At 35.9% G+C, this 16,701-nt stretch overlaps 1 protein-coding gene and 1 pseudogene across 2 annotated transcripts in view; both read right to left on the reverse strand.

Moving 5' to 3' along the window:
• Positions 1-4,925: 4,925 nt before the first annotated feature.
• LOC130455230 (ATP synthase F(0) complex subunit C2, mitochondrial-like) lies at positions 4,926-9,046 on the reverse strand (annotated as a pseudogene).
• Positions 9,047-15,501: 6,455 nt separating this feature from the next.
• Positions 15,502-16,701, reverse strand: part of TTC29 (tetratricopeptide repeat domain 29) — a 258,913-nt gene continuing 257,713 nt past the window's right edge. For both annotated transcript variants that reach the window (XM_056802751.1, XM_056802750.1), the window contains 2 exons: positions 16,450-16,519; positions 15,502-15,660 (listed from right to left, as the gene is read on the reverse strand). In XM_056802751.1, coding sequence (XP_056658729.1) covers positions 15,633-15,660; positions 16,450-16,519 — 98 coding nt within the window. In that variant the 3' untranslated portion in view covers positions 15,502-15,632. The remainder of the gene's footprint in view (positions 15,661-16,449; positions 16,520-16,701) is intronic.

Raw genomic sequence — 16,701 nt, forward strand, 5'->3', positions numbered from 1 at the left:
CAGTAATATTGCCATGATCTTAGTCAATTGTTAGGGTCCAGCAGGAACACACACTGGTCCTGTAGGGTGCAACTCTGTGAAACTTGCAGACCCAGGTTAAACCACACTCTTATCACAGCTTCCATTTTTTTGGGTGAGATTTTTGGTTCCATTGCCACTCCATTCATTAGGATAGGTCAGCAACATGAACATAGTACAGGGTATATATGTATATATATGAAGGGAGAGGGGGGAGAGAGAGAGAGAGAGGAGAAAGGAGAGAGAGAGAGAAAAAAAAAGAGAGAGAGAGACAGACAGACAGACAGAGAGACAGAACTCATGCATACCCTTGTGATTTATTTTCCTATCTGAGATATGATTCTTGGTAGGGTAGATAGCTACAAAAGGGGAAGAAAATTGTTTTTTCAGGTCAAAATAGGCAGAGAGGAATCAGAAATTGATGTTTTATGTCTACTGTAGCATGAGGCTTGGAAGATGCTAGCATAGGAGGATTCCAGAGAGGGAGTAGAGAAAGAAGGAAGGGACTTGTCTAGAGTAGCAGTTGCCTATATAAGCATTTTTGTGAACAACACCCACTCAAATAGAGACTGATTCAAATGCACATTTCAATTATTACTGACTTTTATCTTTTTTATTTGGTGGTTCATGCCAGCATTCAAACCTATGATGTATCTATAAGCCAGTTACTATTTTATACCTGCCTTGGCAATTCTGTGAGAGAGGTTTTAAAGTGCCCCTTTTAGAAGTCTATACTACTTCTGTGAATAGGGCAGAATGAAAAATCACAAGGTAGTCTACCTTTTTAATATTCTACTCAACTACAGCAGAAACACCAAAAAGAAGCAAAAGTATCGGAAATTTTCAAAAGGCAATCTTAAGAATCACTAACTTGATTGAGTAAACCAAAGAATTTCAACACTGAAAAAATGATAGAGACTAAAAGATGCAGGATAAAAATTACTAGGGAAAATATACCAAAGAACAGTATCAGAAACGAAAAAAATTTTCTCAAGGTAAGATAAAATGGCTAGGGCCAATGGGAGAAATTAGGGAGTTAATGGAATTGGCAAAAGAAATTGAAATAAAGAAGACATAAACAAAGACCTACTTAGGGTCCTACAAGATGATGAAATAGTCTAGAAATGAATGCAATAGAGTCAATGAAATATAGAATTATTTTACTGAAAGACAAAAGAGGACAGAAAGAAGAAAAAAGCCCAGGATATTTTTCAAATTAAAAAAATTGGAAGATAATGAGACAAAAGTGACGGATTTGGAGAATAGATCAAAGGAAAAAAGTGTAAGAATTTTAAGGAACTTACTGTTCTCCAGATATAGTGCTTGTACTATATTGGAATTAATGAACTAATGAAAAATAATGAAAGAGAGAATGACATGAGTCCTATATTTCTATAATACTCCAAAGAAAATTTCCTAGTATTGCAAAAGACAAGGAAAACTTACAGTTTGATTTTAGATACAGTCAATCAATAAATTAAATTAATTATTTACTAGGGGCAAGTGATGTGGGTACAAAGAGACAAAAGACTCCCTATTATCAGGGGGTTTACAATCTAAGGTGGGGAACAACAAGCAAACAGATATATACAAATGAGCTACATATGGAATAAATAGAAACAATTACTAGAGATAAGGCATTAGAATTAAGAGGAGTTTGGGGAAGATTTCCTATAAAAGGTGCGATTTTAGATAAGACTTTAAGAAGAAAAGTCAGGAGGCAGACATGAGACAAGAGAGAATCCTAGGCATGGAAGACAGCCAGAGAAGATGCCTAGGGTCAAGAGATGTGGTCTTTTGTTTTACAACAGCTAAGAGGCCAGTGTTGGTGGAAAAAAGAGTATATGTCAGGGAGTAAGGTGAAAGAAGATAGGAGGGGGGATAAGTTATGAAGGGCTTTGAATGCCAAACAGAGAATTTTGTTTTTGATCCTGGAGGTAATAGGAAGCCACTGGAGTTCAATGATTTAAGTGGTTGACATGATTGAAGCAGTGCTTTAGGAAAATCACTTTAGTGACAGAAAAGTGAATGGTTTGGAGGGGATAAAGTTGGGGCAGGCAGATCTACCAGCAGGCTATTGTAATCAGTAGTCCAAGTAGACCAGCTACAGTGAGGGCATGTGTCAGAGAAGAGGAGGGGACACACTCTTTAGAAGTTAGGGAGGTGAAATAATCAGACTTTGGCCAACAACTTAGATATGGGGTTAATAGTGAGAAATCCAGGATTCCTTGGTTATGAGATGGAATTACTGGAAGGATGATGTTGCCCTACAGTAATAGGTAAAGGTGGAGAAGGTTTAGAGGAAAAGATAATGAGTTCTGTTTTGGACATTTTGAATTTAAGATGTCTACCAGTTTTAGATCTTTGAAAGGCATTTGAAGACTGGAGGCCAGCAGAAAGGTTAGGGAAAGATAGGTAGATTTGAGAATTATCAGAATAGAGAAGGCAATTAAATCCTTGTGATTGAATTAATTAACAAAAAAAGCCCCAAACACAACCTTGTGGGATACCTATGGTTAGAGGATTAGGATACAGCAAAGAAGAATTGAGGAGGGATGGTCAGATGGTAGGAGAACCAGGAGAAAGTGATGTCCCAAAAACCTAGTGAGAAGAGAGTATCCAGAAAAGAATGATCAAGAGAATGATCACTGTCAGAGGCTATGTAGAAAGGTCAATAAGGATGAGGACTGAAAAAAGGCAACTGGACTTTTCATCTGAATCCAATGGAGAGAGAACTTGTGGTGGAATGATGAGGTTGGAAATTGGATCAAAATGGTTTTAGAAGAGAATGAGAGAATAGAAAGTGCAGGCGCCTATTGTAGATGACCATTTCAAGTTTCACCACAAAAGGCTGAAGAGAAATATGGCAACAATTAGCATAGGTGGAAGGATCAATGGAGGGTTTTAATAGGCTGGGCATATTTGTGGGTAGTAAGGAAGGAGCAAGTAAACAGGAAGAGAGATTGAAGATAAGTGATAGGGTGGGAATGACAGAGGGTACAATCTGTTGGAGGAGATGGGATGTAGGAGAATTAGACTGAATAAGATATAAGGCTACTTCATTATGTGAAATAAAGATGAAGGAGGAGATGGTGGCAGAAGGAATATGAATGTTATGAAATAAGGAAGAAGGGAAGAGTTCATGTTGATGACCTCAGTTGTTTGACTGAAATATAAGAAAAGGCTCTTAGCTGAGGGGATGAGGATAGAGGAAGCCATGGATGGTTTGAAGAAGAATCAAAAGTTTTGGAAGAGCTGTTGTGGTGGTAGGATAGTCAGTTAATTAGGGAGATATAGTAGGATTGCATAGTGGCAGTAAGGGCTCAAGTAACATAAACTTGTAGTAGACCCAATCTGAAATGGTTATGGGATTTTTTTCTACCTCTATTCAACAGAATGTGTGTAGGAGTGAAGGTGGGAGATGGTGGGAATGAAGCTGAGGCTTGGCAGAGTGCAATCAGAGGTCAGGGGTAGGGACCCAAAAAAGGAGAAGACAATGTAGAGTTAAATTGGTTCACTGAGGGATCAGGGTGAGGAAAAGAGAAGAGAGTGATTAATGTAGGAGAGATGGCCAGGAAGGGAACTGAGGACTCAGAAGATTGGAGATCACAATGTTGCAAAGAATTAGAGAGGAGAGAAAAAATTGTGACCATTTACCAAACTCACTGTGAAAGGATGAAGAGTGACCTGGAGATCTACAGACAATAGCTACCAGGATTTTGATTGGATGACAGAGAAAAACAGCTTGAAACTCAAAGTTGGATAGGTTACTGAGTGAAGGAGGAAGAAAGGGAACCTGAATGTGGCAATGGAGAGTAAGGAGGAAACCAATTCCTTTGCTTTGACCAATATGCTGAGGAGGATGAGTGACAGTATCTCCAGTACTGGAAAGGGTGGCCAAGGAAGCTGTCTCTTCAGAGGAGAGCTTAGGTTTCAGTAGTTGTTAGAAGATAGAAGGAGTGGGAGAATAAAAGATTTAGGAGAAAGGGAAGTTTGTTACTTACAGAACAGACATTCCAGAGGACACAATGAAAGTGGAGGGTGTATTTGGTTGGAATTTTGTGGTGGGAGGGAGGAATGAGGTGTAGGGTTGTGGGTGATGGTGAATGGGATTTGCATAAGAACCTACAGGGGTGTAAAATCACTGTGTTGTGTCAGAATGTTCATCATTGAGTAGAAGGTACCATTCTTCTTCCCAAAGGAAGATGGAGATAAGATGGAAGATACACAGTTAAATGGTCACATGGGATATTCCATTTTACCATATATCTTGCCTCTGAAGGCTGGAGATTAGACAGGAAGTGTCTCAGTAGGAAAAGGAAGCCGTGCTCCCTACCCCCCCCCCCAACACTTTGTTTGTTTGTTTTTTCCACAAAGATAAATTCCAAATTCAACTTATCCAGAGCCATCATTGTTGACAAGGAGACAATCCTACACTCACAAGGACAAAAGGCAATGCATACTAAAAACAGCCATTGGAGTGTAATAGGTTTTCCTACAAAAAGCAAGATGGAAAAAGTGGGAATATGACAGAAAATTAACAACAGTATTTACCAAATCAGTATCCTGATTTGTCAAGAGTTAGACATTTGGTTTTAAAGTAAATTTTATACTATTTTTATTCTGACCTTAACAAATACCAAATAAAAAATTTAAATACATATAGGAATGTAGAATAGAAAAAAGAGGATTTTACATGAAACTTTTTATCTCTATTTTGAAAACTTCCTTTCTTTTTAAGTTTAAATAACAACTTTTCCCCCCCAGTTTATTAATTCAGTATTTGTTTTCTGTCTGTCAAACACTGAGTCAATGACTTTCTCTAGAGCTGTCTGGACAGATGGAGGGGGAAGTACACAGAGATATAGAGGAATATTCAGAAATGTTGAGGATTAGAAATGGCTCCATCATATGGTGAAGAGGATGATGAAGGTCACCATCAGGGAAAAGAGCTCCATAGCTTCAGACAGGGCAAAGTCCAAGATGATGTAGGAGAAGAGTGAATGTTCCAAGGAGGGGTTCATAGCATAACCAATGATAAAACATTCAAATATAGTTCCAATCCCAGCTCTAGAGCCAGCCCTACAGTGCACCAATTGCAACACCAAAAAACTTGGCTGCTGTGTTAATGTCCTTTGAAATGGTACTTATTTGGAAGCCATGTTTGGGCACAAGTGAGGTTAAGGTACTTGATGCTGCCAAGATGCTGAGATTTACAACTTCCAGAGGATTTTAGCACCACTGCAGATAACAGTTCGCTGAGAGCAGGGATAGACATGAATTTGTTGCAGAAGTACATTCTCAGGGGATGAGGGGCAAAGCATAAGGGCTACTGGCAGAACAGAGGAGTCAGAGCCAACATATCCAAAGTCTCCTTTTTTGTTTGTTTTTCTGGCTCTCCTCTATTGCTGTTGTTCAACTTTATTTTATTTTTGTTTCCAAAATCTCTCCCTCTTCTCTTTCTTGCCCCCTCCTTGTTAAGAAGACAAGAAATACAAAACCCATTATCAATTTGAAATCATGCAAACACATTTATAGATTAGCCATGATCAGGTGGGCAAAACATGTATTTCAGTCTGCACTCTGAGTCCATGAATTCCCTGTCTGGAGGTGGCTAGCACTTTATCATTTGTCTTTTGGAACTATGGTAGCTTATTGTGTTGATCAAAATTACTAAGTTTCACAGTTGATTATTTTTACAAAATTGCTATTATGTAAATTGTTTTGATTTTGCTCACTTTACTCTGCATCAGTTCATACAAGTCTTCTAATAGTGTAGGCAACTACATATATATGTACAGAAGAAATAATCAGCCCCCAACTGGAGAGCTGACTGTTAAATGAATTTAGAAATTATACATGGTCACTTTCACCTGGGTCATGGATGATGTAATCCAGGACATGTATAACTAGAAAAGAGGTTGGTCAATCATGCAGTAAGAATGAGAAGTAACACCTGGGATAGTCTGGGTACTCACATCATGTTAGAGAACCTAGAGGAAGGCCGTTTGTGCCTATTCTAGGTGATTGAAACACGGACAAAGGACAGAAAGACATAGATGGGTTGTGATCCATACTGGTGGTGGTAGTAGCCACATGATGAGATTGCAGATTTGTAGAAATAGTAAATTAGAGAATATCCCAAAAGTCTAAGGGCACTTTATTTTTATTTTTTGAAAAAATTATTTAATTAAGAATATTTTCCCATGGTTACAAGATTCTTGTTCTTTCCCTGCCCTCCCCTAACCACCACCCCCTCCCCCCAGCCAACTCACAATTCTTCTGGGTTTTACATGTGTCATTGATCAAGTCTTAAGAGCAGTTTAAACTAATCTTTGAATTACATTAAGACTTCTGAGACACCACAAACATGTCATTTTCAGAGAAAATCAGATGTTTTTTATGGTTGGAGGAAGAACAAATTTTGTTAATAATTGCACTTATAGATATGAATATTTGGTAAACTTGTCTAAAGAATAATTTTAGGGATGAGATGAGTCATAAAAGCAACATGAAGTTCAAAAAAGGGAGGCAGCTTTTGGTTTAACATCACTCAAGGTTTCTCTCTTGAATTTTCTATGGATTCCATCAATTTTTAGCATCATTTGATAAAAAACAAACAAACCCCAAACCAAAAAACCCAATCTCAAAACAAAAATAAAAAATCCCTCCTAGTCTCCTTCTGTGGTCATAGTCAGCCCTGAGGTTGCTTTTTCATTTCTTAATCTAGAGTACCTGGATTCAAAAGCTAATGGTAAAGTATGTAGAAGAGGGCACAATATTCGACATAAAAGGTGTCTTGATAAGGTAACACTGGAAGTAAGCTATGGAAATCCTCAGGTCTCATAGACACACTCTAGTTTGGTTTTGTTTTTGGCAGGTTTTTGCAGTTTCATTTCCCACTCAAAAGACATTTTCTGTTCTCCAAATGGGTAGTGCTGATTTCCTCTTGAATATTTCAAATATTCTTTCTATTTACTTATCCAGACAATAGAATGTAAACTCTGTGAGACCAGAGACTGTTTTTTTTATCTTGGTGTCCTCAGCAATTGGCACTGTAGCTGGCATATAGTAGGCATTTAGAAGTGCTTGTGGAACTGAACAGCACAAAGATATCTATTTTTTAAACCTTGACCTTCTGTTTTAAATCAATATGAAGTATCTGTTCCAAAGCAGAAGAGTAGGAAAGCTAAGAAAGTGGGATAAGTGACATGCCCAGGGTCACACAGGTAGGAAGTGTCCCAGATCAAATATGAACCCAGTTCTTCCTGCCTCCAGGTCTGGCTTACTCTCCACTGAGCCACCTCAATCCCCCCAAATAGATTAAAAAAAAAAAAACACTTTATCTTCAATCAGCATCATTCTATGGCAGAAGAATGGTAAGGGCTAGTCTACAGGGGTTAAATGACTTGATCAGGGTTACATGGCTAGGAAGTGTCTGAGGCTAGACTTGAACCCATGACTTATCCAGATTCTCTCCATTTAAAAAAATGCTCTTTTAAAAATTTATGAAATTAGAAAGAAATCTAATATTTTAGCACTTACCAAAACTTATGCTTCATTGTGTTAGCCTTTGAGAATCCAGAAAGGGTCATTTCTACGCCAAAAATGAGGCATCAGAGGAGGAATTTAGTGGAGGCTAAAACATAATATATATGTGTACACAGAAAGGGAGAAAGACCTTTCTCTTTTTCTCACTGAGATTTATACTGTTTGTGGAAACCAGGATAGTTGAAGGGTTATATAAAATGTGGAACATACATGTTATTCCTATATCTGGACGTAGGAAACTACCTTTTAGCAATTTTAAGGAATCTTATTAAACATAGATTAAACCAGGGGAGGAACCATACCTCCCCAATCATTTGGCTGTCTCAAGATAAAGTAAAAGGTGAAATAATTGTACTACAAAATGGAATGCTATACCTTAGGCATCTTGATAAAAAGAAATTAGAGGCCACAGCAAAGAGTCCTGGGTTATGAGCGAGTGGTTGGCACTGCATTATTTATGGGATGAGTGAGAGACCTTTTATGGATGAGAACTCGCATATGAGGCTATTGTGATTTGCATCTGTGATCCATAAAACCTTGATTTTGTTTTTCAGATTTGTTTTCACTTTTACAAATAAAGATGAGTCAAATTGAAATTTACAGAGGGAGCGCCAGAGAAACCTTTTGATTAAATCTAACGGAAGGGATAACTGTGCTGCTACTTAGCATTTGAAAATAAATGCTGGTTTCTTTTGACCTTCCTGACGGGTTTATCTTTGGCACATCTAATTTTCTGGAGCGTTTTCAAAGATGTGGGCATTTGGGATAAGGATATTCTCTCAACATTTTTCAGATCTCTGTCAGAACCCTCAAAATTCTTTCAAAGGGAGATTCCAGAGTAAGCTAACTTGTTACCAAAAGGCTTTTGGGTTAAATTAAGCATCTGCTGTCTTCACTGAAATGATTCCCAATTTAGACCTATTCCCAAGAATAACTTTATCCTTCTAAAAAAAAGAGAAATATCCTTAACAGGCATTTGCAAGGGTGATCCTTTAATTGATGGGCACAAGAAAACCCCTTATAGGATGGCGAGGGACCATGCACAAAGCTAGAGGGTGTTATAAGGATCTTTTTCGATGTAATCTATGTTACTTTACTGAGGGACACTGAGGGTTCACATATACCTTTGTATACTGAGTATTTCAAGGGGGCACACATTAGAAGCAACTTTACTCTAAAAAAAATTAAGTTTTGGAGTCTTTTTTATTTCCACACAATCATTTCCATTGAACAGTCCTGGGTAACAAAGAAAATCATTTCCATAAATTGAACCAATACAGTTGCACGTTCTGTACTATATGGGAGGTGTGGCTCATCATCTCCTTCTCCACAATTGAAATTAGTCATTAAAATTAATGAAAGTTTGGCTGCTTCTTAGTATTGTACTCATTTACATGATTAAAGTTGCTCTGCTTATTTCTCTCCTACCTCTGTTTGCTTTGCTGTACATCAGTTTGTACACTTTTTTTTCAAACATTTAGAGTTCTTCATCTTACTAATTTCCTTTTGGTGCAATAATGACAATCATTTTTATAGGCTATAATTTGTCCAGCCATTTAATCTGTGGGCATCAACTTTTTTTTTCTTCAAGTTTTTAAGAAACTTAATTCTTAAAGGAAAAATGTAAACTTTCATCTATAAGCTTCTGCAATTTAGAACAGGGAACACAAGACTCTTCCATAAATAAAACAATGTTTTAAAAGTTGAGTTTCTTGTTATAGCCATTTAAGGAAATCAATCAATCAGTATACATTTACTAAGTGCCTACTGTGTTCCAGACACTGTGCTAGATTCTGGATACAAGAAGACAAAGGTGAAATAGTTCCTGTACTTGAAGCAGCTGATGGTGCAGTGGGTAGAGCCCTGGGCTTGCCATGAGGAAGTCCTGAAACCCTCAGATACTTATGTGGTGTGTAGCTCTGGGCAAGTCATTTAAATGTCTGCCTCAGTTTTCTCATCTGTAACATGGGGTTAATAATACTTCATTTTCTGGAGAGTTTGTGAAGAGTAAGTGAGATAATATTTATAAAAAATCTTTGCAAATCTTAAAGCATAATAATGCTAGTTATTATTATATTATATCAGGGGAGATATATGAATAAATAAATATATGCAAGATAAGTACAAAATATATCATACACATTTGTATATTTGTATGTACAAATTTTATTTATAAAAATGTGTTACTTTTTAAAATATTCTTTAAAAATTTGATTTCCAAATGATATCTCTCCCTCCTGCTCCTCCCATACCCACTGAGGAGGCAAACATTTTGACATTGATACATGTGAAGTCACGAAAAACACATTTTCACATTAGCCATACTGCATAAAAGAAAAAAGCAAGAAAAATAAAGTGAGAAAACTATACTTCAATTTGCAATCAGAATTCATTAGTTCTTTCTCCAGAGTTGAAGATAATTTTTCATAATGAATCCTTTGGAATTTTCTTGGATCACTGTATTGATCGGAGCAGCTAAGTCTTTCATATTTGACCATCATTATAACACTGTGTACAATGTCCTCCTGGTTCTGATCACTTCACTTGCATCAATTCATATAGGTCTTATGTTTTTCTGAAACCATCCCCCTTGTCATTTTTTATAGCAAATAGTAATCAAATCACAATCATAGGTCACAACTTGTTCAGTTATTCCCCAATTGATGGACAAGCTCCCAGATTCTAATTCTTTGCCACCACAAAAGAGTTATGGATATTTTTTTGTGTATTCACACACACACACATATATGTCCTCTCTGTTTACTTTTGGGCTCTTTGAAACAGAGACCTAGTAATGGTATTGCTGGGTCAAAGGATATGTACTTTTTTTAAAGCCCCATGATCATAGTTCCAAATTGTTATCCGGAATGGTTGGACCATTTCACTACTCCACTAAACAGTTCATACTAATAATTACCAATAGTTCATACCAATTTTTTTCCCTCATCTTATCCAGCATTTGTCATTTCTGATAGATGAAATAGTACTTCAGAGTTGTTTTAATTTGCCTTTCTCTAATCAGGAGTGGCTTAGAGCATTTTAAATACGATTATAGCTTTGATTTCTTCTTCTTAAATTACATTCTTTGCACTTATTCAAATTCTTTGACCATTTATCAATTGGGGAATGGCTTTTATTTTTATAAATTTGACTCAGTTCTATATTCAGTATGTATTACAGAAATAAGGTCTTTATAAGAGAAACTTGCTATAAATTTTTTTTTCTTACTACTTCACGGTCTATGGCACCTTTGAGCAAAATATAGTTTCCTTGATTTATCTCCTTCAAATAGGTATATTTTTGCTTTGTCTGAGATAGTCATTGCTACCTGTGCCTTTTTTTAGTGTAACTAAAGCATGATAGATTCTGCTCTAGTGCTTTATTTTACATGGTATCTGTTTCAAGTGTATCTCTTATAAACATATTGTTGAATTCTGATCTCTTATCCATTCTTCTATCTGCTTCCATTTTATGGATGAACTCATCCTATCTACATTCACAGTTATGATTACTTCCCCCTCCATTTAATTTCCATTTATTTCTTCTTCCCTCTTTTTATCATGTCCTCCCTTAAAAACCCATTTTGCTTCTAACAATTGCCTCCTTTGATCATCCTCCTACTTTCTCTTGCCCACTTCTCTTTTTTCTCTATTTCTATATACAACTTTGTATCTAAATATATTCTTCCCTCTTTGAACCAATTCTGAGAGTGAGGCTCAAACATTATCCACCTCTCCATTCTTCCTTGTGCACCCATTTTTTTTGTGAGAAAAACTGACCTCCTTCTCCCAGTGCCTTCTACTTTTTCACTTCTTCATTTTTTTGGTAGTCATTCCAACATATTTGACTACTCACATCCACACCCTTTGACTATTTAAACTCCTTTGTATTGCCCTAATAGTGAAAAATATCTTAGGAAATTACATATATCATTTCCCCATAGAGGAATATAAACAGTTTAACTTCATTAAGACCCTTCTGAGTACTCTTGTATGCTTACCTTTTTAGACTTTTCCTGAGTCTTATCTTTGAATGTCAAATTTTATATTTAGCTCTTGCCTTTTCATCAGGAATGTTTGAAAGTCCTCCATGTAATTTAATATTAATTTCTCTCCACCAAAGGATTATACTGTTTTGCTGGGTAGATTTTTGGTTGTAGAACTAGGTCCTTTGCCTTTCAGAATATCAAATACCTGGTCCAAATACCTTTAATATAAAAACTCCTAAGCCTTATGTTATCCTGACTGTGGCTCCATAATATTATTTGTTTTTGATGGCTTTTCATATTCCTCCTTAACTTGGGAGTTCTGGCATTGGTTATGATATTCCAAGGAATTTTCCTTTTGTGATCTCTCTCAGTATTCTGTCACCTCCTATTTTACCTTTGGTTCTAGACTAACAGGACAGTTTTGCTTGATAATTTCATGAAAAACATTGTTTAGGCTTCTTTTTTCAATCATACCTTTCAGGCAGTCTAATAATTCTTAAATAATCTCTTCCTGATATATTTCCCAGGTTAGTTATCTTTCCACTGAGATATTGCACATTTTCTTCTATTTTTCATTCTTTCTACTTATTTGATTGATTCTTAATCTCTCATTGAATTATTAGCTTCTACCTGGCCAATTATAATTAAAAAAATTATTCTCTTCAGTGAGATTCTGTACCTCTTTTTTCATTTGGTCAATTTTGTTTTTTAAGATGTTTTTTTCTTCAGTCAGTTTTGGTAGTTCTTTTTTCCATTTGGCCAATTCTTCTTTTTAAAGAGTTCTTCCCATCAGCATATTTTTGTGCTTCTTTTAGTATTTGGACTCTTTTGTTTTTAAAGTTGTTTTCTTCAGTATTTTTTGTGCCTCTTTTACCAATCTGTTTGTTCTTTTTTTCATAACTTTCTTACATCACCCTCATTTTCTCTTCCCCCACTCCAATTTTTCTTCTACAATTCTTATTTATTTCTTTAAATCTTCCAGGAATTCTTGTTGGGCTGACATCGAACTAGCATTTTTTCTTTTGACACTTTGTAGCTGTTTTCACATTTTATATTTTTTCTGAGTTTATATCTTGGTCTTCTTTGCCACTGCAGTAGTTTTTTAGGGCCAATTTATTACTTTATTGTTTTCTCATTTTCCCAATTTACTACTTGACTTTAAATTTTATGTTAAAGTTGGACTTTGCTCATCTGGGGTTAGGGAGGCATTGTTCCAAAGCTTCATGCTTTTTTGCACTGCTGTTTGTTTTCAGAAATAGTTCTAGGAGGTCTGTAAGTTTTCAGTGCTTCCACAGTAGTGGGATACAGGGAGAGGTCTATAAAAATTATTGATATTACTTCATTGTTTATAGTACCTTTTATCAAAATGTAATTTTCCTGATTATTTCTTTTGATTAGGTTTATTTTTACTGCACAAGATAGATTAAAAAATAAATACAAAGTGTATTTTGTGTATGTGAGATAGAGATGCGGAGACTATAAGTAGCTAAGGGATAGGGAATCAGGAAAGGTTTCCTTTAGAAAGTGGAGCTTGAGCTGAGTTTTGAGGATACAGGGATTTAAAAGGTCTGGAGGTAAGGTGGGGATATATTCCAGGCAGGAGTAATGGCTAGTACTCAGGTGTGGAGGCAAGCGATGGAATGAGAAGAGATGAGTGAATAAAAGTGAGTGAAAAAAAGCCTACAAAGTTCATACACAACAATGGAGGAGGCCAAATCATTGTTCTCCATCCTCCTGGTCCACATCCCTACCTTTATTGTGTATATCTATAGATAGCAGCACCTCCTCCAAAACAAAACAAACAAAATCCCTCTATATTAATTTTGTGCCATATTTTGACCAGAGTGAACATTCTTTATGCAATTGCCATTTAACTCCTTTAAACATGAAATATGGAATATATTTAAAAAACTTGCATTTGAAGTAAAATGGAATTTAGTGCATAAGGTTCCCTCTTTCCCTCATTTTTGCCATAAAATCCCTGAAACTATGCTTTTTATACCTGAAAGATAAGAATTTTCTTGAATCATACTTTATACCCGAGATCCCTGATTTAACTAGTATCTCCCTGTCCTGATGCAGATGATGATGATGATGATGATGAGTTGCTGTGCCAAAAAAAAAAATTGTTAGCTGGTGGTTGGAGTCTCAAATTTAGCTAAACCAGTCCTCATTACATGATAGGGCTTTGACATTGACAGGGCTTTGCTTGAAACCTTTTATTTTTAGCTTAATAGAAAATGGAATTATAACAATGATGATGATGATGATGATAACATCTATAAAGCACTTACTTGTAAAAATCAGAAAAAATGTCTTATACCAATGAGGTCCTGAGGAAAGAAGAATGAGGTCAAGCCAATTCTTGTAGGCATAAGAGTAAGGGAAATTTCTAGGATGGTGGAATGGAGAGAAATAGAAAGAGAAAAGGAATGCTAAAATTAAATTTGTGATATTATTCTATCCTCTCACTTCATAGATAAGAAAAATGAGAAGATTAATCATCTTTTCTGAAGTCACATAGTAGCACAGCTGGAATTTCGACGTGAGTTACCTCACACCACACCAAATTCAGTATTATTTCCACTATACCAAGTTGCCTTTGATTTTGCCAGTTCATTAGCTATTTTTTTCCATTTCAATAAGTGGCACAAGAAACCAGTGATGCAGTCTTAGGAAAGAATTCCTTTTTTTGGACTGGACTTCTTATAAAAAAAGATGGGGGCATCTAGATCCTATCCAAGAACCTCATAATATTCCTACTATATACTCTTGTTCTTTGTGTATTTATGATTTAGAATAATTGAGGAGTACTACCCCTAAGCCCTCTCTCAATATAATATGATGACCTAAGGCTATTAATACTTATATAATAAGTGTGTCACAGAATTTCAGTTTAATCCATACATTTTATCTTCTTTGATACTTTAAAAGGCAGGTGATTTCATCCTTATGGTTTTTTCCTTCACTGAGCAGTCTGAAATCCCTCTCTACTTTAGTAGGCAGATGATAAAAGTTGCTTTGACCAAAAAACTCATTACTCTGACGCTGGTTTTGGCTGAGGCCAGTGTTAGATTATTGGACAACCTGATAATGAGTCTCTCTGATCTGTGCTAGACTTGTCTCTCAGTCAGTAAACACACTGTCCATTGCTATGCCCATATGTAGAGCCTTTTTTGGTTTAGTCAGAGGGGCTTCCACTGGCATGGTCTTCAAGAGTCTTCTTAGTGGCATGAGGAGGCATGAGAAAAGGATTCTGGTATAACTTTAATCATGGTGCCAAATAGGAAAGTGAATGATGATATAGCAAAAGACAAGAGACTAAAAGGGCAAGAAGTTTTTATTACGATATAATATTATTTGAATAGATTTATGTATTCACAGAGTTCTCTAGCGCTTATCACCCCATAAATGGTAAATGTCTCCTGTTCTTAAAAAAAAATATATATGTGTATATATATATATATATATATATATATATATATATATATATATCAGTGACTTCTCCACTTCAAATACTCACTTCAACTAAATCTTCTTATCTGCTGGGCTTCTCAAGGGAAGGGGCCCAAGATTTTTATACGGATCTCCAGACTAGATTTTCTTAGGTCGTGATTGCACTTGATTACTATTGACTTGGGCAAAGGGGGTTACATATTGTTAGCTAAGACAACAGACAATGGATTGTCTACACAGTCACAATGAATTATTTGCAAGATACTGGTACTTTTTGAAAAAACAGAAAAGCATCTCTGGAATTTTAGCAATTAATAATTTTTTGTAAGCTTAGAAGAAGCCTTAAATGAATCTATTTATAGTTATTTTGTTACTTGAAACAGTCAACTAAACTTTTAATTCCTAATATCACTATTCTTGAGACATTTTATTTTCATGGATTTCAGTAGTCTAGACGACCATCTTGGTGATTCATGTGAATTGCACGATTGTCAAAAAACATAATCATGATGGGCTTTATTGTGCCAGTATATACCTACATGGATATTCTTATCTGATTAAAATTCTCAAGGTTCAAGGTGATTTTCTATCTTCTTGATTTTTGGCTGTTCAAGCCTCTTTAAGAATCCTTCTTAGACTCCTGATCCCTGAAAGAAAAATGAATTATGTGAGTTCTTTTTACTTTGAGGCAATTAAGCAAAAGAGTAACTGTTTTGAGTAGTTTTTTTTTTTAAACTCTAGTTGTTTCTGAGGTGTCTCAGAAGATTAAAAATAGCTGTTGTGTGGGAAAACTTCCAAACTTGTATGAGTTTAAATGTAAACATGTGATTGAAGTTCCTTTTAGAGAAGTGTTTGAATCCATAACTTAAAATTTTTTTATAACTATATTTCAGTATAATTGCTTCTTTGGTAATCTCTTTCTTCTATTTTAAGCATTTAAAAACCTTACTTGGAGAAGATGTCTATAGGATTAACCAGATTGCCAAAGAGGTCTGGTATACATAGCAAAGTTAAGAACCCTTATTTATCTTGAATTTGGACCTCTCTGTCAAAATGAGATTAAACTGATTTCCTGGAACTTGGAGAATGAGAAAAAGCAATGTCTTGCATCTGAGATGGGATTAGAGGTAGGTAAATAAGGCAGCTAACTAGGTAGGGCATAATGTATATAGGGGAGCACAGGGCATGGGTACCCAATTTTTAAATGCTAGGATATCTCTGTAGCAAGCAGGAATTTATTGTGTGCTAAGGGGAATCCCATGTGTTGCAGTAAAAGATGAAAGCCCCCAGTGGCCATCACACAGGATTGGGAGTGGGAAAAGATACAACTTACAACTGTGGCTGAGCCACACAAATGCTGTGTTCCAGCTTTGCATTTTCCATACTAGATGCTCAATAAATAGTTGTTTTCCTTATTTTACTAAGCTATGGCATACCTGTCAAAGCTTTTCTCTTGGGCTGTTTTTAAACTGGAAAGCCTCTTTTTTGAGGTCTCTTGAGACTCTTCTGTTAAGAAAGAGAGGTTAACATTTAAATAAATTTAAATAAAACCATAGTCATTTATGAGTATAAAGTAACAAACAATGGGGACTGGGGATTTCCCTTTCTTGAAGGGCCCTGGTCCCCAGTTGCATCACTTTTCTGGGGATGAGGCAATTGTTAAACACACAGTTTCACCCTATGAGATA

The sequence above is a fragment of the Monodelphis domestica genome, chromosome 6 (genome assembly GCF_027887165.1).
Source record: "Monodelphis domestica isolate mMonDom1 chromosome 6, mMonDom1.pri, whole genome shotgun sequence".
Classification (NCBI taxonomy): domain Eukaryota; kingdom Metazoa; phylum Chordata; class Mammalia; order Didelphimorphia; family Didelphidae; genus Monodelphis; species Monodelphis domestica.